Source organism: Cervus canadensis, chromosome 9 (assembly GCF_019320065.1).
Source record: "Cervus canadensis isolate Bull #8, Minnesota chromosome 9, ASM1932006v1, whole genome shotgun sequence".
Classification (NCBI taxonomy): Eukaryota; Metazoa; Chordata; class Mammalia; order Artiodactyla; family Cervidae; genus Cervus; species Cervus canadensis.
Genome location: NC_057394.1, coordinates 3,177,853 through 3,204,715, shown reverse-complemented (window position 1 = coordinate 3,204,715; position 26,863 = coordinate 3,177,853). Strand labels below are relative to the sequence as shown.

At 44.7% G+C, this 26,863-nt stretch overlaps 1 protein-coding gene and 1 long non-coding RNA gene across 4 annotated transcripts in view; one reads left to right on the top strand and one right to left on the bottom strand.

Annotated features, from left to right (window-relative positions):
• The window catches only part of MYO16 (myosin XVI), a 501,160-nt gene that overhangs the window by 179,165 nt on the left and 295,132 nt on the right, over positions 1–26,863 (top strand). For 2 of the 3 annotated variants that reach the window (XM_043477832.1, XM_043477831.1), the window contains exons 5-6: positions 10,864–10,972; positions 19,752–19,876. In XM_043477832.1, the coding sequence (XP_043333767.1) occupies positions 10,864–10,972; positions 19,752–19,876 (234 nt within the window). The remainder of the gene's footprint in view (positions 1–10,863; positions 10,973–19,751; positions 19,877–26,863) is intronic. The other variant, XM_043477833.1, reaches the window with a different exon arrangement.
• LOC122447310 lies at positions 7,373–19,826 on the bottom strand. Its single transcript, XR_006271178.1, has 3 exons — positions 19,765–19,826; positions 10,960–12,164; positions 7,373–7,683 (listed from the first exon to the last, which is right to left on the bottom strand). It is a non-coding gene; the product is annotated as an uncharacterized LOC122447310 (long non-coding RNA).

The following is a 26,863-nucleotide window of genomic DNA, read 5'->3' as shown; positions in this document are numbered from 1 at the left end:
TGGGACATGCCCTGCAGGTCATGACAACCCACTCCAGTATTCTTGCCTGGAGAATCCCATGGACAGAGGAGCCTGGCGGCCTACAGTCCATAGGGTCACAAATAGTCGGATATGACTAAAGTGACTTAGCATGCATTCTTTTTTATTTTAGACTTTTAACTGTCATGCCTACCCATATTTTCAAAAGCCGGAGAGTTTTCCAAGGCTTATTGGAAGCCCTGCAAAGCTCAGCCCTTCTCCCTCCTCTTTAGCTCTACCCTTCAGATTTTTCTTCCCAGATACAATCACTTCTAACTCTTTTAGATGGTTCCTCTGACTTTTATATGTGTTTCGAGTTAAATAGCTGTTTAGATTGCTACACCTTAATTTCTCATCTTCAGTCTGGAAGACAGGGCTTCAGCTCCTCTAACCCCCGGTTGGATACCCCATTCTGTCCACATGCTTGTCTTCTGCTCGTGGTCACCTTAATTCCGTCTGATCACTGTTAGAGATTTCTTTGTTCAGGCCTGTAAATGCCATTCACACCCCAGTCCCTTGGAATTCTACAATTACCTTTTCTTTGTTGCAGGGTTTCTTTGCTTGGCATGGTTTATTGCTTAGCATGGCAGCCACACTACACATAAATATTTACATGCTCCAAAAGTAATAATTGCTGACGTCAGAATGTTTACAGAGGGAGCTGTAAAAATGGGCCCCAGTGTAATTTCAACTGTTATAAAATTTTAAATGCTTTGTCATACAGGTTTTTAATTTTTTATTACCATAGAAATTCACTGTCATTAAACTCTCAAAGTACACTTTCACTGTAATGAGTGTTTAATATGTAGTTCCTTGACAAATAAATGGATTCCTCAGCTGTATTGCCTCCTGTGTTATCTGCCCAGAAGTCTAGGATCCAGAGGAAAATTATGTGCTTCTAGTTTTCTCTCTGCTTGAACAATGGGGATCGGTGGAAAAGTCCGCTTGGGACAAGGGATGCACGGATTTTTGGGTTCAGTTCCCTGGGTTCCCTGCCCTCTCAGGCAGGCGGCACCTCTGAGGTCCTCTGGGTGGTCTAACTCAAGTAACAGGAGGGATGGAATGGCAGATGGTGAGTCCTTCCTTCTCAGCCCTGTTCATCAGAGCTAAATGGTCGTCAGGGTTAAGACACTCTGTTACAGGTGTCTGCTGGTGCACACCCGACCTGAAGCTTCTCTCTCACTTCCTCGAGACTAACAACTCTGACGTATTGGCTCAGGTTTGGGGAAAGAGGTTGCGATTCAATCGTTTGAGGGAGCCAGATTAAGGTGTTTCTTCACTAGTTCCTTTTGATGGCTTGAATGCTGCTACTGCTGCTAAGTCACTTCAGTTGTGTCTGACTCTGTGAGACCCCATGGACTGCAGCCCACCAGGCTCCCCATCCCTGGGATTCTCTAGGCAAGAACACTGGAGTGGGTTGCCATTTCCTTCTCCAATGTATGAAAGTGAAAAGTGAAAGTGAAGTCAGTCAGTCGTGTCAGACTCTTCGCGACCCCATGGACTGCAGCCTACCAGGCTCCTCGTCCATGGGATTTTCCAGGCAAGAGTACCGGAGTGGGGTGCCATGGCCTTCTCCAGGTGGCTTGAATAGCGCAGAATAACATAGAATCCTTGCCAGTCATCTGTTTCACCAATAATAACGAGTATGCAATGGTGCAGCGTGAAGAGGGCAGGGACTGTACATAGATGCCTGCACTGTCCTTTCCGTCTGCATCTGATCGAAATGATCTGTGTGCTCAGGTGTTCAGTCGTATCCCACTCTTTGTGACCCCATGGACTGCAGCCTGCCGGGCTCCTCTGTCTATGGGATTTCCCAGGCATGAATACTGGACGGGGTTGCCATTCCCTTCTCCAGGGTATCCAACCCAAGTCTCCTGCATTGCAGGTGGATTCTTTACCACTGAGCCACCAGGGAAACCTCTGAATTATTACTATAATGAGTGTTAGATTCTAACCTTACCATTCCTGCTGCAAGTATTAGTTGGTATTTTACTGTATGGATGAGCTTTCTTCTCCCAGGTATCAGGGATTCATTTGGCTATTAATATCAGTATGAAGCCATGGGTTCCTAGCTGAAACTTCACAGCGTAAAAACATCACTCGACCAGGTGATCCAATTGCCTGCATCACCACCGGGACCCAGGTATCATACCTAATGTGATTCCCTGTGTGCTTGGCCTGCCAAAAATTTCACTGGAAGAAGCTAATGAGAGAAAGCCTTAAGGAAAAAATACACATGAACTGTTTCAGATGGAAGGATGCTAAAGAGAAAGGGAGATACAATAAACTGGGTGACTCCATTCCATTCTGAGTCAGAGGGTGATAGTGCTCAAGGATGTCATCAGAGAAATTAAGGAAACTCAGATATGGACCGTGCTGTATAGAATAGAATTTAGTGATGTCAGATGTTCTGATTTTGATAACATGTGCAAAATAATGTCCTTATTTTTTGAAGTTTTATACCAAAATATAAAGCTATGAGAAACATAGCATATTAAAAAGCAGAGATGTCACCTTGCTGACAAAGGTCTGAATAGTCAAAGCTATGGTTTTTTCCAGTAGTCATGTATGAATGTGAGAGTTGGATCATTAAAAAATACTGAGCGCCACAGAACTGATGCTTGCGAACTGTGGTGCTCAAGAAGACTCTTGAGAGTCCCTTGGACAGCAAGGAGATCCAACCAGTCCATCCTAAAGGAAATGAACCCTGAGTATTCATTGAAAGGACTGATGCTAAAGCTGAAACTCCAATACTTTGACCACCTGATGTGAAGAGCCAACTCATTGGAAAAGACCCTGATGCTGGGAAAGATCGAAGGCAGGAGGAGAAGGGGGTGACAGAGGATGAGATGGTTGGATGGCATCACTGACTCAATGGACATGAGTTTGAGCAAACTCCCGGAGATAGTGAAGGACAGGGAAGCCTGGCATGCTGCAGTCCATGGGGTCGCAAAGAGTCAGACACGACTTACAGATGAACACTAACCACATAAATATCTAGGAAAAAAGCTACATGATGCCTATACTCACTTGGAAGAAATTAAGGAAAAACAAAAGAGACAAAGAGAAAGCAAAAATAGGGGAAAGTAAACTTAACTGGTGAATTTGAGTAAAGGGTACGGTATTCCTTTCCTGGGGTTGCCATAATAAAGTTCTGCAAGCAGGGTGACTTGAAGCAGCTAGCTTCTCACAGTTCTGGAGGCTAGAAGTCCAACCTCAAGGCGCTGGTGGGGCTGTGCTCCTCTGAAACCTCCTGCAGGGCGTCCTTCTGTGTCTCTTTCTGCTCCTGGTGGTCCCAGGGGCCTGCTGGCTTGTGGCAGCCATCACTGCAGTCTCTGCCTCTTCCTCTCCCCTCTGGGTCTGTGTCCCCAGTACCACTCTTCCTGTTACGACACCTGCCATTTAGTTTACCCCGGAATCTTTATGGCATCTTAGTGATTCTCATCAGCAGCAGTCCTGTCTCCACATACTGTCGCATTCACTGGTACCAGAGGTTCGGGCATCAGCATTTCTTTCAGTTCAGTTCAGTTCAGTCACTCAGTCATGTCTGACTCTTTGTGACCCCATGAATCGCAGCACACCAGGCCTCCCTGTCCATTATCAACTCCCGGAGTTTACTCAAACTCATGTCCATCGAGTCGGTGATGCCATCCAGCCATCTCATCCTCATCGTCCCCTTCTCCTCCTGCCCCCAATCCCTCCCAGCATCAGGGTCTTTTCCAAGGAGTCAACTCTTCACATGAGGTAGCCAAAATATTGGAGTTTCAGCTTCAGCATCAGTCCTTCCACTGAACACGCAGGACGGATCTCCTTTAGGATGGACTGGTTGGATCTCCTTGCAGTCCAGGGACTCTCAAGAGTCTTCTCCAACACCACAGTTCAAAAGCATCAATTCATTAGCACTCAGCTTTCTTCACAGTCCAACTCTCACATCCATACATGACCACAGGAAAAACCATAGCCTTGACCAGACAGACCTTTGTTGACAAAGTAATGTCTCTGCTTTTAAATAAGCTGTCTAGGTTGGTCATAACTTTCCTTCCAAGGAGTAAGCGTCTCTTAATTTCACAGCTGCAGTCACCATCTGCAGTGATTTTGGAGCCCAGAAAAATAAAGTCAGCCACTGTTTCCACTGTCTCCCCATCTATTTCCCATGAAGTGATGAGACCAGATGCCATGATCTTAATTTTCTGAATGTTGAGCTTTAAGCCAACTTTTTCCACTGTCCTCTTTCACTTTCATCAAGAGGCTCTTTAGTTCTTCTTCACTTTCTGCCATAAGGGTGGTGTCATCTGCATATCTGAGGTTATTGATATTTCTCCCTGCAATCTTGATTCCAGCTTGTGCTTCTTCCAGCCCAATGTTTCTCATGATGTACTCTGCATATAAGTTAAATAAGCAGGGTGACAATATACAGCCTTGATGTACTCCTTTTCTTATTTGGAACCAGTCTGTTGGTCCATGTCCAGTTCTAACTGTTGCTTCCTGACCTGCATACAGGTTTCTCAAGAGGTGGGTCAGGTGGCCTGGTATTCCCATCTCTTTCAGAATTTTCCACAGTTTATTGTGATCCACACAGTCAAAGGCTTTGACGTAGTCAGTAAAGCAGAAAGAGATGTTTTTCTGGAACCCTCTTGCTTTTTCAGTGATCCAGTGGACGTTGGCAACTTGATCTCTGGTTCCTCTGCCTTGTCTTTAGGGGCATGCAATTCAATCCATAACAGATACACCACGGATCCTGGTACTATGCTTGCAACTTTGAGCTAACTTGTAGTTATATCAAAACTAAAAGTTACCAAAGTATTTTTATATAAAAAGTGGTATTTGTTAAGTCCCTCAGGTACCTGTCTTTCAAATTTCAGTATTAATATGCTCGAGAATTATTATTCAGTGAAACATGGCCAAGTTTCTATTCACTGACATTAAATTGTTACATAAGCTAATAAAACATTTATTTGCAGAAATGTGCATTTATTCGTTCCTCTGTTACCTGAGATGCAGGAAAGAAGATTCCCATTTGAGGAGAATGGGAGATTTGGATTCTGTTTCAGTACTCCCAGAGCAGAGTTTAGGAGAAAGTGGGGCTTCCAGTTTGAATTACGAGAGAGGAGATGTATTCAGGCCTCCCAGTAGGAACTATCCAGTCCTCAACTGCAAAAGCATTTGAGGAGTTTGCTTTTGCATAATACAACGTTCATTTCCCTGATGAAACCAATCATGGTGTGATTGATTTTCTTGAAGCCTGACGGAAGGACTTGCCTCAGAGTTCTGCTCTGCAAGTCATCAGCAGCTCCGTTCCAGGGGGACCCATTAGGAGCCATCCGTGCGCGTGAACTCTGAGTTCGTCAGACTAAAGAATGACAATCAGCCAGGGATCTTGCCAGTGGGGTTTTTATATACATGCGCACAATTTCAGAGTTCTAAGTCGAGAAATACCGCCTTTTCGGGGCATCCCTTGGCTGCATGCTTTATTCTAGGGACCTTGGCTAAGACCAGACCGTCCAGCGGTGGGGACAGAGCCACCGCTGGTGGGATGTCTCACCTGTGTCCATGACGAAGGGAGGGAGGGAGGGAGAGGAGGAGGGACAGAGGGACAGAGGAAGGGAGGGAAATAGGTCGGGGGAGCGATGTGGGGAGGGAGGGATGAAACAGTCTCCTGCCATGGTCACCCATCTAGAAACAGTGAAGGCAGGAGACAGGTATGCATGGAGTGACTTTGTAATTGTGTGTATCAACTCTTAAAACGGCATGTCAGAAAATTTAGTTAAAAGTAACTATCCCTAAAATCATAATCCCTTGCCTCAATTTGCAGTAACTAAGTTCAGTGTTTGGTTGCTTATTTTTCTTTCTTTTTTTTTCAGTAAATAGTTTTTAGGATCTAATATGTGCCAGGCACTGTTGGGAACATGAAGAGGACTAAGACGTGATCTGTGATTAGGGAAGTTCCCGCCCCCCGGGAAGGTCTGTACGTGGGACAACACCTGGTTTTTCAGCAGCACAGACCAGTGATTAATGGGTTGAAATTTCAGTGAATGAACCCAAATGCAATATTCAGCACCGCCTTTTGGTTTCAGACGTTCTTTGAAAAAGCCTCATTAGTCCTTAAAGAAAAGAAACCATTCTCCCCCAGTGCCCTGCCTTCATGGCTACCTCAATGCTGTACTATTTATATTCGCAGTTATTGATAATATGTGACTCTTAATTATATTGGCTGTCATCTGCCACCCAGATGTCTGACATGGATAAGATTCTACCTGAAACATTTATGCATTGGGGAAAAATAACTTGATTACCTCCTACCTGTTAGAATTGAATTAAGTAAGGGCGCCCTGTAGTTCTGTCTTAATTGATTCTTTAACCAGTCAAGCTAGGATAAATATGCAAAACCTTATTTTCCTGGTTGGAGACTAAGAGAAAAAAAAAAAAAATCATTAGCAAATCTACTTCAGACTACTGCCTCAAGTAACTTCCTTTCAAACTCTGAATATGAAACAAAATGAGACACACTAAGAAGATAATTTGAAGTCTTTAGAACCTTAAAATGAAGTTTTCCTTAGGTAAGGGAAAATTGGAAGTATCTAACGTGTTCTGTTCAAATAAGGGAGTCTCTTTATATGGTTATAGAAATATAATGTGGTTCACTCTGGATGGTCAGGGGAGCAGTACAGCTTACATGGAGGGGAAACGTGAAGATTTGGAATGTTCTACCACTTTGACCTACTTTCTACTATAATTAGAGCAGTCTTTTCGAAAAGCCGTGCAGACTTGCTAAGGCATAGGAAAGCAGTATATAGCTACACGCACATTCAAACAAGGCAAGATCTCAGAATACTGGAGGGGGTGCCATGCCCTCCTCCAGGGGATCTTCCCGACCCAGGGATCGAACCTGCATCTCTTAGGTCTCCTGCATTGGTGGGCAGGTTCTTTACCACTAGCGCCACCTGGGAAACCCATTAATATATAGCTGTTTAATAGATAAATGTGTGTGTGTGCTCAGTCACTTAGTCGGGTCTGACTCTTTGCGACCCCATGCACTGGAGCCCGCCAGGCTCCTCTGTCCATGGGATTCTCCAGGCAAGAATACTGGGGTGGGTTGCCCTTCCCTCCTCCAGGGCATCTTCCCAACCCAGGGACTGAACCCACAGCTCTTAGGTCTCCTGCATTGGCAGGCAGATCCTTTACCACTGTGCCACCTGGGAAGCACCTTAATATTATAAATATACAAACTATTTAATATAAAAAGCTATTCCTTTTTACGTAAAGCCATGGCTTTGGATGTTATATGGACCATATCAACTGTATTCACATTGCCATAGAGACTTGTATTCAGGAAGAAGAATAGGGTGAAACGTTCACTTTTTTGGCCTGAGTTTAGTGACAGGTTTTTGGGAGGAGAGATATGGGAAATCTTGCCTGGTAAATTTTACGGAGTTCATTAAAGAAGGTAGAGACAGGGTAGCAATTGCTGTGACTACTTGTTTATTAATGAGGATGAAAGCGCATCCGTCATTGTGTTTGTGCTGGGCGAGGGGCGGAGTTGAGCAGGTGGGCTCAGAGGGGAGTGAGGGAGAGAGCCTGTGAAGCTGAAAGATGTCTGATAGTCGTATCTGATGCACTTCATCCATTAACGTCTCCGGATGATGCTTTTTTGTCGGAAAGCAGTTTCTGGAAAGAGAAAAACCAGCCAGAAGCCATGAGCTCAGGCTTTATTAAAGGGACTGTTGTGCGACTGTGTTGGACTTCCCTGTGGCTCAGATGTTAAGGAATCTGCCTGCAATGCAGGAGACTCAGGTTCAAACCCTGGATGGGGGAGAGCCCCTGGAGAAGGGAAGGGCCACATACTCTAGTATTCTTGCTTGAAGAATTTCACGGACAGAGGAGCCTGGCAGGCTACAGTCCGTGGGGTCAGGCTTCATTAAAGCAATGGTAGCATGAGGACAGCTCTCCAGGGAGTTTCTGCGGAGAGCAAGGAACATAAGGATTTAGCTGGATGGTTTGGGGAAGCTCAGAGCTCACACGGGAGTTCAAACTCGGAAGGCAGGGCCGCTCTGTTGTGTTAGGACAGCCAGGCAGGTCTAGAGCAGTGGGCACAGAGGCGTGCCTGGCTCAGCAGCCAGGGAATGGTTGAAATATCATGCTCGGTTTTTTAGATGTGTGGGGTAGGGGTATAGGAATTAGGATTAGGATAGAAAAAACTAGGGCTAGGACTCCTCCTAGTTTATTGGGAATGGATCGTAGAATTGCATATGCAAATAGGAAATACCATCCGGACTTGGTAGGAGGGGGTGTATTAAGTGGGTTTGCTGGGGTGTAGTTATCTGGGTCTCCAAGTAAATCTGGTGCGAATAGTACTAATAATATCAGGGCAAGGACTAGAAGTAGGACACCTAGAGTATCTTTAATAGTATAGTAAGGGTGGAATGGAATTTTTTCCGCATCTGATGTAATTCCTGTTGGATTATTGGATCCTGTTTCATGAAGGAAAAGTAGGTGGACTATGGCAAGTGCTGCGATAATAAATGGGAGAATAAAGTGAAAGGCAAAGAATCGGGTTAGGGTTGCTTTGTCTGCTGAAAAGCCCCCTCAGATTCATTCGACTAGGTTTGTACCAATGTATGGAATTGCTGAGAGGAGATTGGTGGTGACTGTTGCTCCTCAGAATGATATTTGTCCTCATGGTAGGACGTATCCTACAAATGCCATGGCTATTACCGTGAGTAGGAGAATTACTCCGATGTTTCATGTTTCCAGAAAGGTATATGACTGTAGTATAGGCCTCGTCCCACATGTAAAAACAGGCAAATGAAAAACATCGACGCTCCGTTTGCGTGTATATATCCGATGATTCAGCCATAATTGACGTCTCGGCAAATACGAGTGATGGAGGAGAACGCTGTTATTGTATCAGACGTGTAGTGTATCGCTAGGAATAGGCCTGTTAGAATTTATAGGATTAGGTAGATTCCTAGCAGGGAGCCAAAGTTTCATCACCATGAGATATTTGATGGGGCTGGGAGGTCAATGAATGCGTTGTTTACAATTTTTATTAATGGGTGAGATTTTCGAATGTTGATCATTAGGGTTCTTGTAGTTGAATGACAACGATGGTTTTTCATATCATTAGTCGTGGTTAGATTCCATGCGAGAATAATGATAACATACATTGTATTTACTTTAAGCATTATTTTTGTGATTGGTTTCGTAGGATTTTCTTCAAAACCTTCGCCTATTTGTGGGGAATTAAGGTTAATTGTGAGTGGTGGGGTTGGTTGTGGTATTGTATTAAATTTTGGTGGGTCTTTCTTGGGTCTGATAGTATTCTTAATTTATTTAGGGGGGATGATGGTAGTTTTTGGTTATACAATGGCTATGGCTACAGAGCAGTACCCTGAGATTTGGGTTTCTAATAAGACTGTCTTAGGGGCATTTATTACTGGTTTATTAATGGAGTTTTTGATAGTTTACTATGTGCTGAAAGATGAAGAGGTGGAAATTGTGTTTAAGTGTAATAATGGTTTAGGAGACTGAGTTATTTATGATACGGGGGATTCTGGGTTTTTAGTGAGGAGGCTACGGGAATTGCGGCTTTGTATAGTTATGTTACTTGACTGGCTATTGTAACTGGTTGATCTTTGTTGACTGGTTATTATGGAGATTACTTGTGGAAATTAAATAGGATTATACTAATAAAGATTGTGACTAGGAAAGAGAGGAAATACAGTTTGATCAAGCCTATTTGGCTTGTAACCATGGTAGATATTTGAATTAGTGAGGTTGTTTTTGGTAGAATGTTTTCTAGTCAGATTAGGTCTAGGAGGGAGGATGCTGACTTTTGACTTATTGTTAGGTTTGTGTAGGGGGTCAGGCGGTGTATAATTGTGGGAAAGTACCCTAGTATGTTAGAGAATTTGAAGGCGTTTGACGGGTAATTAAATTTTAGGTTTTGGGTTATATTTTTGGTTATATATTTGGGTTATATATTTCTATTCTAGAAATTAGCAATTTTCTAGTGCTAGAAAATTTATTCTAGTGCTAGAATAAAACCTAGGATTGTTACTATTAGAGCTATTATTTTTAGATAGTGAGGTATAGTTATTTGGGGGATTGTTGTTGGAGGAATTTGGGGGTTTTTCAGGTGGGTTGGAGTGGGGGGCTTCCCAGGCGGTGCTAGTGGTAAAGAACCCACCTGCCAATGCAGGAGACGTAAGAGAAGTGGGTTCTGCCCCTGGGTTGGGGAGATCCCCTGGAGGAGGAAACGGCTACCCACTCCAGTGTTCTTGCCTGGAAGAATTCCATGGGCTCCAGCCCATGGGGTCGCAAAGAGTCGGACATGACTGAGCGACTCAGGGCACAGCATGGGGGGGTAGGGGTGGGGATGAGTACTTGGGGCTGGGGTCTTGATCCTATCAAGGGTCAGTTGAACCTTTTTGGTCCATCAGAGTTGATCACAAAACATCTAGTATAATTTGTCTTCAAAAACCAACTCCAGTTTCCTATGTGATCCTGCCAGCTATATCTAACGTAAACTTTTCTGGGTCAGTTTCCTAAACAGGATAGAAATGCAAGTTTTGATCTGCTTTCTGTGTTAACAGTTGTTGATGTTTATTTGCTCAGTCTTGTCCGACTCTTTTCTACCCCTGGACTGTAGCCCGCTGGGCTCCTCTGTCCCTGGGATTGTCTAGCAAGAACACTAGGGTGTGTTGCCATTTCCTTCTGCAGGGGATCTTCCCAACTCAGGGATGGAACCCGAGTCTCTGCACTGGCAGGCAGATTCTTTACCGCTGAGCCACCTGGGAAGCCCTTATGCTAACTGTGTACATGTTCATTTTTCTTTTCCGCTTGTAGGCTGGAGCCAACGTCCTTCTCCAGGACGTCAATGGAAACATCCCACTGGATTATGCCATGGAAGGCACTGAATCGAGCTCCATCCTGCTGACCTACCTGGATGAGAATGGTAGGCTGATGTTGCGAGAAGCCATAGAACAGTAGAGGAAGAGATAGAATGGTAGAATTCTTAGTGCATGTATTTTAGGCGTGCTGACATGAGTTCAGACAGATGTCATTCCCCTTGACTGTGAAACGAGGTCTCGTTCTGGGCCATGTTTCACAGTCCCTGTCATCAGCACCGTTTGCAAGCTGGCAGAAATCTGGGGACCAACCGGAAAGGGACCTTTTAACAGGCCCCCAAAGTCCCTAATTAGCGGGACTGGGTTTGTAATTATAATCTCTTGTCCGCTGGGAGGGGAGGAGAAGTGAACCAGCACAACTGAATTTTGGGCTAAGGAGCGCGAGGTCGCGTGCAGTGTCTTCTCTTGGGAGAACACGTCCAGCCTCCTAAGCACCTCATGCAGGTGAGCAAGGGCTCAAGTCAAGGGCAGTCTGCCCAGCATCTCTGCATCCATTCCTGGGGACACTTGGAAGCTCAACCCCTGTCAGAAGAAAGCCACGGTCAGTCCCGGCGCCATCCTGAAAAGCTGAGGCTGGGCACCCAGATGTATTCCCTGACAGAGAATGTTTAATTGCACAGCCCTGGTGTATAATTTCATGAGTAAGTCCAGCCTTGGCCAAGTGGGAGGCATTCGGAACCCTGAGTTCTATGTGGTCTCAAACTGAAGAAGTATGCCCTGTCTTTATTTTTTTTTTCTTTCCGCGGTTCGGGTATAAATAACACCAAAGAAACTCCTGTCCCTTCGTGGGTGATCTTTGTCAGAGAAATGGTGTAGCGTGTCCAAGGGGCGCGCCGTGCTGAGACTGTGCGCGTCTCGCCTCCCAGAAAAGCCGGCACAGCTGCCTCTTTGTTCTCTGGGCCCCGCACCTCCTCCAGATCGCGCCTCTCAAAAGGTTTATTCTGAGGATGGCTTAGAAGAATAATAATTAGTGCTTTGCAGCCATGGGTTCTTAAAAAAAAAGGTCTCATTAATTCTGAAAGCAAGGTAAGGAATGTTATCTTCACTGGAGACACTGCGAGCTGAGCTGTGGGTCACAGTGAGCTGAGCTTGGTCTGAAGGTCACCAAGTCATGAGTCACATCCCCGGGGTGACAGGTGGTGCGGTGGAATTGCTCCCTGGTACCTGCTCCTTTCTGCAGAAGGGACCTCGGACTTTCTCACATGTTCAGCTGTGACTTGTAGGAGTCAGAGCCCACGGCTACCAAAGGGAACAAACTGAAAGTTATGCACATTCCACTGTTGGGGGGTTTATTATTCGGATCTTTGCAAAACTTGGGGTGCATCTAAGTGAAGAACAGGGGGCTGTCTGGGGCTGTCTTAATTAGCTGGGCCACGTTTGTAGCATGGGCTTCCCTGATAGTTCAGTTGGTAAAGAGTCCGCCTACAGTGCTGGAGACCCAGGTTCGATTCCTGGGTCAGGAAGATCCGCTGGAGAAGGGACAGGCTACCCACTCCAGTATTCTTGGGCTTCCCTTGTGGCTCAGCTGGTAAAGAATCCGCCTGCAGTCTGGGAGACCTGGGTTTGATCCCTGGGTTGTGAAGATCCCCTAGAGAAGGGAAAGGCAACTCACTCTAGCATTCTGGCCTTGAGAATCCCATGGACTGGTACAGTCTGTGGGGTCACAATGAGTCGGACACGACTGAACGACTTTCACTTTCACTTCTGTAGCATAGTTTCCTGTTCCTTTCATTGATCTGTTTTCCTAATAGCTACAGTTGTAGCTCTTTCTGTTTGGAAACTAAAGTTAAGTATCTTTATTTGTAAAATAATTAGCGTTTCTTCTACACTTTTCCAACCCACAAGAAGATTTTGTTCCACGAGAACACTTGAGAATTTGCAGGAGCGGTATTGCTATCCCATATAAAGAAAAAATAAGTGCATTCCTGATTTTAAAAACGATTTAGGAAAAAAAAAGAAATATGAGGGAGATACTGACTGGATGGTTGGGAGAAAAATCCCAACGCTGGCTGTCATAATCCGTTTGTGAAATGCATGTTTGCCGGAACAAATTTGATTTCATATCTCTTACATTTTTAATTCTGTTTTCCATTTGTCACTGCCCCTGCCCCGGCCTCTGCCTTGCAGTCGTCTGCCCCTCCCTCACCCCGTTTACAGTCTGGTTCCGTTTCTGCCCGTGTCCCTCCTTCTTATCTAGATCTGCTGCCGTAGTTCCAGTAAATACTGTCTAATTCGATTTATTTCCTGCGCCCTCCCTCTTTGGAGCCCTTTCAGAGTGATCTGTTGTGACAGCGTGGGCTGATACTGTTAGAAATCTCTCACGTTCCAAGATGGGCTTGTCGTCCTTAGGAGCCCTGCGGCCTTCTCCCTCGGCGGCGGCGCTCGCGGAGTCTTCCCTCCGCGTCCCCCCGTTTCAGATCGGGGTGCTTATCTTGCTGTCGCATCAGGACGCGTGTGGCAGGAGGGAGGCCGGGTCGTGAGGAAGTTGATTACGTGGAAAATCGCTGGTCACAAGTTCTAATTGTGCTGTCACCACCGACATACGCTGTTCCCACGGGCACAGCAATTAACCTCGGCTCACTGCCTGAGCTTCCTGGGCTGGAAAACGAGACGGCCGAGGAGTTCTGACCGAGCATCTGATGCCTGTGACATCTCCGGTGTGCGGCAAAGCAGCTGGTGTTGGAGAGAAGCAAATTGATGATAAAATGAGCTGGCAGAGAAAGAAGCGCTGCTGGAGGAGCTCGAGGTATCCAGGAAGGATGCTCACCATGGGCAAAGCGTTGTGATTCAGTTGCTAAGTTGTGTCTGCCTCTTTGCGACCCCATGGACTGAAGCTCGCAGGGCTTTCCTGTCCTCCACTATCTCCCAGAGTTTGCCCAAATTCATGTCCGTTGAGTTGATGATGCCATCCAACCATCTCATCCTCTGTCTCTGTCTTCTCTTGCCCTCAATCTTTCCCAGCATCAGGGTCTTTTCCAATGAGTCGGCCCTTCCAGAGTATTGGGAGTTTCAGCTTCAGCATCAGTCCTTCCAATATTCACGACTGATTTCCTTTAGGATGGACTAGTTGGATCTTCTTGCAGCCCAAGGGACTGTCAAGAGTCTTCTCCAACACCACAGTTCAGAAGCATCTGTTCTTCCAGGATCAGCCTTCTTTATGGTCCACCCTTCACATCTGTACATGTCTACTGGAAAACATAGCGATGTGTTTTTTCAAGGCCCTGAAAAATAAAGCAAAACTTTTTTGCTTTGCCGTACATATATCCTCACCTATAGCCCTGTCTCCTTCCTTTCAAATGCATCCTTTTAGAAGAAGGAGCTCACATTTATCTTCTGAGTTCCTAACCTTCTCCACTGAGTCCATTGACATTCAGCTTCTACCCCTACTGATCTGGAAACACCCTACAGTGACTGCCGCTGCCCTTGGTTCTCTGTCCAGCTGTTGCTTTTCTGTTTGGTGTTTCCTCACCTCCCCTCCCGGTGACATTCAGTGACCTCGCTCACACTCTGCTCTGAAGTCTCCCCTCTATGAATGTCACATTGTTTTTCTCCTTTTTCTTACTTTCCTTTGGATGCACTGCTTATGCACCCAGAAGCCAAAATGTTGGTTGTTCCCAAGGCTTTGTCTTTGAGCATCTTCTCTCCACGCTTTCTCAGGCTCATCTCCCCCTTTCCTCAAGTGTTTAGCACTTCCTGACCCCAGGGAGATTCCTGAAGCTTAGAAATCTTTCCAGACCTTGTATGTGCAGTTTTGGTACCTTATTTTGCATCTTTGACTTGGATGTCAGATAAGTTGAAATAATCTGTCCAACATGGACCTTCTTGTTGTCGTTTCATACTCCCTCTGGACTGTTTACCTTTGCACCCAGGAATCTGAGTGCTTGAACATCACTTTTCTTCTCCTACATCCCTCCCGTTGAATTGTCACCAAATCTTACAGATCCTTTTTCTGATCTTTCTAATATGTCTGTGTATGTCACCGGCCATGCTATCACTGCCTGGATTAAAACCCTGGTCTTTCTGTATATTTTGGCACAGTCTTAGACACGAGTCTCCTTGCCTCCAGTCTTAGCCCTCCCTCTGCATTTTTCTCAGGACTTCCAGATTCATCAGTCCCCAGATGACCTTGTGTATTCCTCCTGCTTAGCAAAGTTCATTCAGAATGCTGTTCCTGCACCAGCCCCTTCAGAATCACCCATTTTGAGGGTGACAGTGATCCAGCTTGCCGAGGACAGTCCTGCAGTATGCTTGTGGTCAGAGTTGGAGGAAAGGATTTGGTAGAGGTTTGTGACACCTGTCCCGCATCCCTGGTTTATTTTCTTTACTTCAACTCCTTTATTTGCCTGCTTAACCCTTTTTCTTTGAAGTCTTGGATCTCTTAGAAAGCTTACCATGAAGACAAAAACTGAAATTGGATGCAATTCTCAGAGCTTAAGGATTCCCACTCTATAGTCATGGGATGGGTCATATCATAGCCTAATGATAAAATTATCTTTGAAAGCAACAGAGAATATCCCCAATACAGGATTGATAATGGAGAAAAGGAAAAGCTGAATTGTTGCAAAACAATATTACCTTAATAGGGACAGTTAAGGAAAGTTAAGATTAAGTTCAGATTAACCTGAGGTGTTAATGTCTTTTCCATTCCACACAAGCATTTATTGATATAATCAAATGTAATCAGGCAATAATAATTTGTATCATAGGTAATAACTTGTGCATCTCAGGTAAATGACTTGTTTCTTATGTTCTTAATTAAACAAAAAAATTAATAAACTCCAATCAAAATAATAAATCTAGCAGATTGTTAGATTAATACACTTCAGTCGTGTCCAACTCTTTCATCCCCATGGACTGTACAGTCCATGGAATTCTCCAGACCAGAATATTGGAGTGGGTAGCCATTCCCTTCTCCAGGGGATCTTCCCAACCCAGGGATCAAACCCAGGTCTCCCACATTGCAGGCAGATTCTTAACCAGCTGAGCCACAAGGAAAGCCCTCCAGAATCTTGTGTCCATGGGATTTTCCAGGCAAGAATACTGGAGTGAGTTGCCAGAGGATCTTCTAGACCCATGGACTGAACCTGCATCTCCTGCTTTGGGCAGGTGGGTTCTTTACCACTAGCGCCAGCTGGGAAGCCAATCTAAGCAGGCCAGGTATTAATTTTTTCAAAAAATTGTATGAAAATAAAAAAGCGAGGATTGGCCAGTTCAGTTCAGTCGCTCAGTCATGTCTGACTCTTTGCGACCCCATGGACTGCAGCATACCAGGCTTCCGTGTCCATCACCAACTCCTGAAACTTGCTCAAATTTGTGTCCATCAAGTCGGTGATGCCATCCAACCATCTCACCCTCTGTCGTCCCCTTCTTCTCCCGCCTTCAATCTTTCCCAGCATCAGGGTCTTTTCCAATGAGTCACTTCTTCACATCAAGTGGCCAAAGTATTGGCACTTCAGCTTCAGATTGGCCAGTTACCCACCACAAAATAATAGGTTTCTTATGGGCTGTAGTCATCATGGTTGGTTTTTTTCCCAGGGGTATCTTAAGAAATTTGTTTGACCAAGAAATGAGGGAATTTCCATTCTATTGTTTTACCAAAAATACATCTGTGCTTTTTTCCCTGAACACATTACAAAAATCTAAAAGTTACATCCTACTTGGTATCATATTTGATTCAAAATCAAGTTTTAAAATAAAGGGATACACTGTTACATCCTTCCAGTCATATTTTACAAAAGTGATCAGAAATAGATTGTTTCCCATAACATGTAATGTGAACAGTCAGAAATGAGTGACAGCTAATTTCTTTTTTAATTTGTGTCTTTCATCTGAGCCCTATTCTTTTTTTTATCACTCAACATTAATTGCATGTTTAAATAATTCTCTAGAAGATGCATACCATTTCAGTAAGCATGCAACATTTAAAAGTTAGCATAGCCATAGAGTACTGTAACCATCAGGCTTTTCTGCTACTTCAGCATCGAAAATTGAACACTGACATCTGAGAGATCCGTTCAGTTCAGTTCAGTTGCTCAGTCGTGTCCGACTCTTTGCGACCCCATGAATTGCAGCACGCCAGGCCTCCCTGTCCATCACAAACTCCCGGAGTTTACTCAAACTCATGCCCATCGAGTCGGTGATGCCATCCAGTCATCTGATCCTCTGTTGTCCCCTTCTCCTCCTGCCCCCAATCCCTCCCAGCATTATGGTCTTTTCCAACGAGTCAACTCTTTGCATGAGGTGGCCAAAGTACTGGAGTTTCAGCTACAGCATCAGTCCTTCCAATGAACACCCAGGACTTATCTCTTTTAGGATGGACTGGTTGGATCTACTTGCAGTGTTTTCCAAATATAACTCCCATGTCAAATTCCGTAATCCTTGAAGGAAGAGGACAGTGACAGTGTTAGTTGGTCCTTAAGAAACCTCCAATGTGCCCATTGGGGGAAATCTGTTAGTTCTTCCAAGATGACTTCTGATGACCAGGAAGCTGAGATATGGCTGGTGGCGTTTCTTGTTCCTGTTTCTGCTAAACTGGGTTTACCTTGAACAGAGTGTTTGACGTGAGCTACACTTTTCAAGTATTGCATTTGGCTTCATTTTGTTTGATTTCTCCCTGCCTCCTCCTTATTGTGAAGGAAAACATCCCTGAATGAGTGGCACGTGATCCTTGGACCAGAAGGCTGACTAATACTAAAACGACGGGTCCCTTTCATCGAGTGCTTCCTCCAAGCTGTGTTTTCTATGCTGTGTGTGTTTTGACTCATTCTCATGACAACTAGTGGAATAAACTGTCAGCCCCTTTTGCAGATGAGGAAACTGAGGCAGCGGATAAGTTACCTGACCCCATCAGTACAAATAATGAGTGCAAGACACAGCACTGAAGCTCTAGAGCATCTCTGCTCTGCAGTTCGTCCATACTCAGAGAAGGAGGGCTGCAGTGAGCCTGGCATGGTGTGCTCATGGGGACATGCCCACCGATGGGCACTGTGCCAGTCTCTGCCAGGCAGCCAGGTCTTACAAGTGTTGCCACCAGCTTTGTTCCTCTGGTATGTGTGTTATTATCTGTGATGGAGGATACAGAAGACGAGGCTAATTCACTTTCCCAGAGTCCCACCCTGGGGAAGTCAGCTATGGTCCAGGGGAGCCAGGAGGACCGCACTATTGTTTTTGGTTGAGCCCACTGCTGCCTCTCCATTTTTGCATCAAGCATTCAGTCAGATGAGAGAGAAAAATTCTCAGCAGTGTAGCTGGTTCACAGCAAACACTTGCTCAGATACAGATGTCATCTCATCTCACTGGCATCATCTTCACCATCATCAATATCACTAATATCACTATTTCTATTATTATTACTTTCATTTGGAATGAGGTGGGTTATTTCTCCTTAGGAAACACCAAGTATGTCCAGGAACCAGTGCTAGGAACAGGGGATGCAGAAATGCAGAGATACATGCTACCATGGAGACTACACCACCATGAAAGCTCAGGTTGAAATGAATACTGGATACGGGTATGAACAGGCCTCCCTGGTAGCTCAGCTGGTAAAGAATCCATCTGCAATGCAGGAGACTTCAGTTTGATTCGTGGGTTAAGAAGTTCTCCTGGAGAAGGGATAGGCTCCCCACTCCAGTATTCTTGGGCTTCCCTGGTGGAGCAGATGGGAAAGAATCTGTCTGCCATGCGAGAGACATGGGTTTGAACCCTGGGCTGGGAAGATCACCTGGAGGAGGGCATGGCAACCCACTCCAGTATTTTTTCCTAGAGAATCCCCATGGACAGAGGAGCCTGGTGGGCTACAGTCCATGGGGTCTCCAAGAGTCAGACACATCTGAGTGACTAAGCACAGCACAGAGGTATGAACAGGTGAGCTGACCTGAGTCTTCTCTGCATAAATCACCCACCTCAGTAAAGCCCAGTTCTCAGTTCTCCACTCAGTCTATTTCTCCTTATTAACATTAGTAGTCATGAAATGATCAATTGGAGCATCCTTTAAAAATATTTTAAAGACATTTTAGATATACAGGAAATTTGCAAAAATAGTACAGAGAGAACCCGGGTACCCTTCACCCAGCTTCTTCTCACATTCAAAATGTACACAGACATGGGCTTCCCAAGTGGTGCGAGTGGTAAAGAACCCACCTCCCAAGGCAGGAGACGTAAGAGGCACAGATTCAGTCCCTGGGTTGGGAAGATCCCCTGGAGGAGGGCATGGCAACCCCCTCCAGTATTCTTGCCTGGAGAATCCCAGGGACAGAGGAGCCTGGCAGGTTATGGTCCATGGAGTCGAGAAGAGTCAGACATGACTGAAGCGACTTAGCATGTGGGAATGAATGGTGCATTTATCCAAACATTGGTACAATACTGTTTTCTATAATACAGCCTTTATCCAAAATTTTCCACTTTTCCCACTAAATCCTTTTTTTATTCCATTCCTTTTAAAAGCAGTTATTTTAAAGAGAAAATCATAGGGAATAGAAAGCATGTCTTTAAACTCATTTCAATTCAGTCCAGGGACTTTACAATACTTTGGGCAGTCTGTGCTGATGATTTATATGAAAACAGAAATCCACGGAGAGATCCCCACGGCTAAGGCATTCTATCATATTTTGGGATATAAAAGGAAAATTATTCAAGACTATCCTCTGACTGGAAGTAAGACTGCATGCCAAGAGAAACAGTTATAGCTGCTTTGAATGAGAATTCAAAGCAGAAGAGGGGCTTCAAAGAGGAACATTGAAACATACAAGATAAGATGGGATTTTTACCCCCAGCAGCTGAGAAACAGCTCTACACTGTGTCTGAAAGGCTCTTCCCCCCTCCCTCCAGGAGTGGATCTCACCTCACTGCGGCAGATGAAGCTTCGGAAACCGGTGAGCATGTTAACAGACGTCAAACACTTCCTGTCCTGTGGAGGAAACGTTAATGAGAAAAACGATGATGGCGTAACACTGGTGAGTCACAACGCTTCACTAGGAGACACTGCTTACGTTGCGAATGTGCATTGATTTGAAAAACATAGAATTGGTTATCATTAACTCCTAAATACGGTTTTTTATTTTTCTGATTATATCAGTAATACATATTTATTGCAGAAATTTTGCAAAACAAAATCCTAAAAGGAAAGTGTAAATAACTTATACTGTCATCCAACATTTATCTGTTGATATATTCTCGTTAAGCCTTATGCATGTTTTTCCTACAAATTTAGAGTAATTTTTATATTATTTTTGTCAGTGTGATTTTTGAGCTGGAACTTACAGGAGACTGTTTTCATTTTAAGCGAAAGAACCTATGTTCCTCTGATAAATGAATTTCTAAATTCAAACAAACGCATGCCATTGCTTTTTAATGCTTTCAGGCACAGTTGCATTAAATTGAACACATAACAATTAAATGTGGACTCATTTGGATGTAAGCACAGTGTCTTATCATCACAGGAAGAACATTTGGTCCTATTGATCCATAAAAATTACTTGGATCAGGCATGCTGGGGTTAGAATTAATTATTATGGAGATGAATGTGTTGTCTCAAGAAGGTAAGCTACAGAAGCAAAAGGGATTAGAAAGCTCTGAAGCAAGGGGTGCACAGAAGCAGTCGCAACCAATTTTAGAAAATGATTCCGTTTCTACTATGGGAAAATATGGTGTGCGGTTGAACACAGTAGATGAAGCAAGCGGTGTAACTGAATGAATAATAACTGTGTGAGACCCGATACCTTCGTAGATTTAGTAAATGCAAATTAAGTGCTTTGAGACTTCTCAATAGAATTATCTTCCTGGACATCGATGTCGATCTTTGGAATATAAATTTCAGAAGACTACCGAAAATGGAACTCTAAGCTATAAGAAAACAAAGCAGTTTTAGAGTTTATTGAAAGATAACACATTCAAATGGAAAAAATATTCCAACTAGTTTATCGAGGAAATATTTACTAACTGCATCCTGTGTATGAAATCATAGTGAACAAAACCACAAAAGTCCTTTTGTCTTTGTCGGGGGCTCACATTTCGTTGGGGAAGGCATACACTATGCAGTGTAAGTGGGCTAAGTATATAGTGCATTAATAGTACTAAATGCAAGTGAGAAATAACAAAAACAAGACCGAGACATGGTAGGTATACAGCTAGCATTTCTGGGTAGGTAGACAGATGAGAACTCACATGACGAGCTCTGAGTGATGAGCTGCGGGAAGTCTGCCCACACTGCAGGTGTGAAGGAGGGGTATTGCAGGCTGAGCAGTGGATGTGCAAAGGTCCTGAGGCAGGGCCAGGTGTGCTGTGAGTAAGGAACAGCTAGGAGGCCGGCGTGGCTGGGCAGAGAAAGCAAGAGGGGGTGGGCACCGGGACTGGACCACCCCGGGTCTCGTGGGCTCGTGTGAGGGCCGTGGCAGTTACTCTTCGTGAAGCAGGAGTGCGCTGGCGAGTCCTGACGAGACGATGTTGCTTCGGTTCCGGAAGGATCTTCACTCCCACTGCTGCAGTGAGGATGCACTCAACGGGCAGGAGTGGAGCTGAGAGTTCAGTGAGGACGCTCTCCTCCAGCAGGTGACGATGCGACTCAAACCACAGGCGCTGCAGTGTGAGAAGTGGCTCATTTCTGAAGTCCACGTTAAAACAAGATCCACTGGGATTTCCTGATGGAAATTCAGTGAGAGAAGAAGAAAAGACTTTAGCGTGACTCTGGATATTTCTAGTTTGAAAAGCTGGAACGATGGAGTTGACACCAAATCAGACGAGGAGAATGGGCTGAGGGCAAAGGAAGTGAGGGTGGATTCTGGAAATGTGTAGAAGTGCCTCTTAGCCATCGTCATGGAGATGCTGTTTGTGGCTGGTTGTTGAGTCTGATTCATAAAGGGTTTCCTAAAGGAGATCAACCCGGAATATTCATTGGAAGGACTGATGCTGAAGCTGAAGCCCCAATACTCTGGCCACCTGATGTGAAGAGCTGACTCATTGGAAAAGACCCTGATGCTAGGAAAGATTGAAGGCAGGAGGAGAAGAAGGAGGCGACAGAGGATGAGATGGTTGGATGGCATCACAGACTCAACGGACATGAGTTTAAGCAAACCCTGGGAGATGGCAAAGGACAGGGAAGCCTGGTGTGCTGCAGTCCATGAGGTCACAGAGTCAGACACGAGTTAGCAACTCAACAGTAACAACTAGTTTCTGGAATTTGGGTGCTGTTCAGACTGGAGAAGCCATGTTGGGATCTTTAGCATGTTTGTGCAATTGAGGCCCTTGACGCTGGGCTGGGAAGATCCCCTGGAGGAGGGCATGGCAGCACACTCCCGTGTTTTTTCCTGGAGAATCCCCCTGGACAGAGGAGCCTGGCGGGCTACAGTCCATGGGGTCACTAATCTGATAGGAAGGAAAGAAGCCTGTGGACTGGACTGTGGCGCATAGAAAGAGGAAGAGCCTGGAATGAGGGGCGACTGGAAACTCCCAAGGTGGGAGGCAAACCAAGAGAGTGAGGTGTCCTGGGAGCCCAGTAAGGAAAGCAGGAGGAGGAGGAGGAATGATTCACTGTCAGATAAATACCACTGAGAAGCCGAGTGGACAGACACAGAGGCTTGGCTGTCAGATTTAGTAACTTGGAGTCCTTGGTTTTCTCATCAGGGCAGCTTTGGTGGAGCGATGGGATCAAAATCAGACTGGAGCGGGCTATTTAGTGAATCGTCTATTTCTACTGTATATCTCAGGGGAGAAAAAGAAGGTACAGTCTGTTCATAGGACATATATTAAGTTAACCTTAAAAATGCATTCCGGTATACAGTAGGTGCAGACAGATACTTACACAGAATGCCTACCACAGTCCAACTCATTTTGTCAGAAAGTGCCCTGGTGGATGCCAGCGCCTGAGATGGGGGTGGGGAGGGGGGAATGGGGAGTTAGTGATTAATGGGGGCGGAGTTTCAATTTAGGAAACTGAAAAATTCAGGAGACGGATGATGGTGAGAGTTGCACAATGCAATGTACTCAGTGCCACTGAACTGTACAGTTAAATATGGTTAAAATAGTATGTTTTATATTACTTTTACCACAATAAAAACATTAAAAATAAAGATAATTAATAGTTGATTTAACACTTGATCTACATTAAGACATCCAATTCATAGTAAAAACCCAATGGACTCTCTGTTTCTTTGTTTGGCAGAAGATATTACAACTTCCATGTTTTTTTTTTGAAATCACAGCTAAGTAAAAATAGCACACATGTTCAAATTCCTGCTAAATTAAAATGCTCACAAACTTCAGAAGATAAGCTATGGAGAGAATCAATACACGGCAGTAAATTGCTATCATTTCCAACCATCTTCAATTTTGACATTCCTTGTGACTTTTCTTTTTTATTGAACAGAGAACACAAACATGCCGTGTAATTATTCTGTAATAACTAAATCTAGTTTTACTATTGATGCTGTGATCATCTTTGAGCTTTGTACAGAGAAAGTAACAATGAGCAGGAGGCAGCCCTTCCCTGAGGATCACAGCGTTTAGCAAGCGGCAGCCTCTTTGATTCCTGTGTCTAAGTTGGTTGGTCAATTATGTTAATAGTTTGAGTTGTCTTTCTGTAAAGGGTATGTGTATAGTGTGTGCTTGCCTATTGTTGCTGATAATGATAAGAAGAAAGTCTTATCCACATATGGCTTCTGTATCCTGAGATGGAATTTCAGTTGTGATTCAAAATGAGGCATCATAACCCCTGCTATTACACTGCAAAACAGATGAAACTGTCAGCGAAAAACTCAGTGAAGATCTACTCCTAGTAAGATGGTTTATATGCTGCTGCTTTTTCTTCCTTTTGGAATATGCAGTATAATAACCAAATGTAGGATAAATCTTTTTAGCATTTTTTATTTTATTTTTACTGGAATATAGTTGATTTACAAGGTTGTATTAGTTAAAGATGTAAAGCAAAGTGATTCAGTTGTAGATGTATACACACACACACACACACAGGTGTATATATATATATTCTTTTCTGGATTTTTTTCAACTGTATGTTATTATAAGATACTGAGTATAGTTCTCCGTGCTATATGGTAGAACTTTGTTGTTTATTTACCTTATATATGTGTGTGTGTATATATATATAGTATATTTATATATATAAATACATACATAAGTATATATGTGTATACATAAAGTATTATATATACTTATTGTACATATAAATTATATACAATAAATATATATATATATAATAGTTTTATAATAATAGGCTTCCCAGGTGGCCCTAGTAGTAAAGAACCCACCTGCCAATGCAGGAGACCTAAGAGACACGGGTTCAATCCCTGCGTGGGGAAGATCCCCTGGAGGAGGGCATGGCAACCCACTCCAGTATTCTTGCCTGGAGAATCCCATGGACAGAGGAGCCTGGGGGGGCTATAGTCCATGGGGTCACACAGAGTTGGAAACAACTAATGGGGCTTAGCATGTTTGCATATAATAGTTTAATATATTTATAAATAATAGTTACATATATATAGTATATATTTTGTAACCTATAAGGGAAAAAGATCTAAAAATGAATATATATGCATATATCTATATATATAAATGACAGAATCACTTCACCGTCCACCTGAAACTAACATGACATTGTAAATCAACCATATTTCAACTTTCAAAGAAAGTTACATGTTTGGGTTTTGTTTTGATGTTACCTAGGATTAGAGTTGCCCACTGTCCCAGTCGTCACTGGTAGGCCCTGCTCTGGGTAGCTTTGCTACTAAACGAACCAAAATCATTTCCTTTTAGTCTTTCCCTGGTGAGTAGCTCAGGAGATGACTGAGAGTTGACCTATGTTCTAAATGGCAGAGCAGGACTTTTGCTGCGTGGAAAGCAAATCTACTCATAAAGGGTTTGATCCTATGAACTTTGCATCATCAGTATCAGGCACTAACCGCTGAATGAACCTATTATTCCCTGCAGGCTTATACCGCAAGCGAAAATCTGAAAGCCACTTGCTAGTGCTTAAGGCGCAACAGTCTGCCAATCACAGACTGATGATTCAGATAATGGGGAATAAACGTAGAAGCAGGTGAAAAACGAGTTCTTTAGGTGAATATGTATGTAAATTCATATTTCTCTAAAATATCTGTGGATGCATCGTATTTGGTAGAATGTTAATGAGATGAAGTTTGTATGTAACAAAGTGTGGCAAGATTAATGTGAAACTTAACTTCTGAATGTTTATGCCTTAAGTTAAATTAAATATATTTGTTATTCTAATGTAGTTGAAAGTACATACAAAATATAAACATATAAATGTCACTGTAGATTGAAGAGCATAATTAAGGCCATAAAGCAAAATTTTTGCTGAATTTTATCAAGATTTATGTTTAATAAACTCTTTTGACTTTACCGTAATTTTGTCTTTGTAATAAAAATGGAAAGGAATTGTGCTACAAAATTCTATGCTTCAAAACCTAGAAGACCTTGTTCTTACTACTTTTGATTAGTTTTTATTTTTCCTTTCCTTATAGATCTTAACTATTATTATAATTAATTATTATGATCACAAAATCAATCATGTAGTTACTTAATAGCTTAGTTTAAGTTGAGTGTGATGATAAAGTTAAGTGACGTGTTAGTCACTCAGTCCTGTGGGACTCTTTGCGACCCCATGGGGTGCAGCCCGCCAGGCTGCTCTGTCTATGGGATTTTCCAGGCAAGGATACTGGAGTGGGTTGCTATTTCCTTCTCCAGGGGATCTTCCCGACCCAGGGATCGAACCCTGGTCTTCTGGACTGCAGGCAGATTCTTTACCGACTGAGCTATGAGGGATGCATGAGTGTGATGACAACTTAAATCCGGTTGCCTTAGACGCAGAATTCCCCTATAAGAAAACTTTGAACACTTCCTCCATACCCTGATCTCATCATGGTAATTCAGTTTGCAGTAAGAAACGAAACCAGGAAGACAGGATGGGGGCGGGGTGGGTGGACTGGAGTGCGGCTCCTCTCAGGGATGCATCAGGAACACACCCTCGGATGCGGAGGACCTCACAGGGCACCAGCTGAAAGCTGGCAGGCGTCCCCGGGCACCGGAGAGAAATGTACAGATCCTCGCAAAACCCGGAAGGGTGAAGGAGGAGACTGAACAGGACCAGACCTGCACCCGTGACAGCAGGTGGGGCTGGGGGGACCGAAGCAGGGGTCCGATCCCCCGTCGGGGCGACTGTTCGGGACACAGGGCAATCGGAGGCTCCTGGAGAGCGCAGCAGCTCATCGGCGACAGTCCTCAGACAGTCCTGCCCACAGCACTACATACCTGGACAGGGACCCGCGTCCTCTGGAATGGAGCTGGGGCTTGGGGATTGGAGAGCAATCCCAGGGCAGGATCTGCTGTTGACTGCGGGGAGGTGGCCCGAGCAGACTTGAGGGAGGAGAGCGCGGCGGGGAGTGCCGTCGGAGGAAGGCCGGGCAGCCGTGGAGGCCAGGCGATGCTGCTGGGTCACGCCCGGGGCGGAACCATCACTGCAGTCTTTCTCTCCCCACGTGGCCGCTGCCGGCGGCTGGTCAACAGAGGACCACAGAGAGGCTGGCACTCTGTGCCTGATGTGCTGAGCGATGGAGAAGGGCCCGGGCCAGGGGTACCATCTGAGTGCCCGCTGTGCTGAGCGATAGAGAAGGACCGGCCCCGGAGGCCAGGGGCTGGTGAGAGGCCTACTAGTGCCGCAGCGCCTGCATCCGAGGCCCCTGGCGTCCCTGCACGCCTGGCGCTGCAGGGTCCCCACGATCCAGGCAGCTGAACCACCCACGCTCGCTTCGCGCTGGGGCAGAGCTGCCAGAGGTTAGCAGAAATCTCCAAGAGGGCCGATCTCCTGTGCCCCTCAGCTGCCAGCTCCCCTGTGTCCCTGGCGCTGCCAGCGTCCCCGCGGTCCAGGCAGCTGCGCCGCCTCCGCGCTCAGCCCTCACCCGGGCAGACCCAGG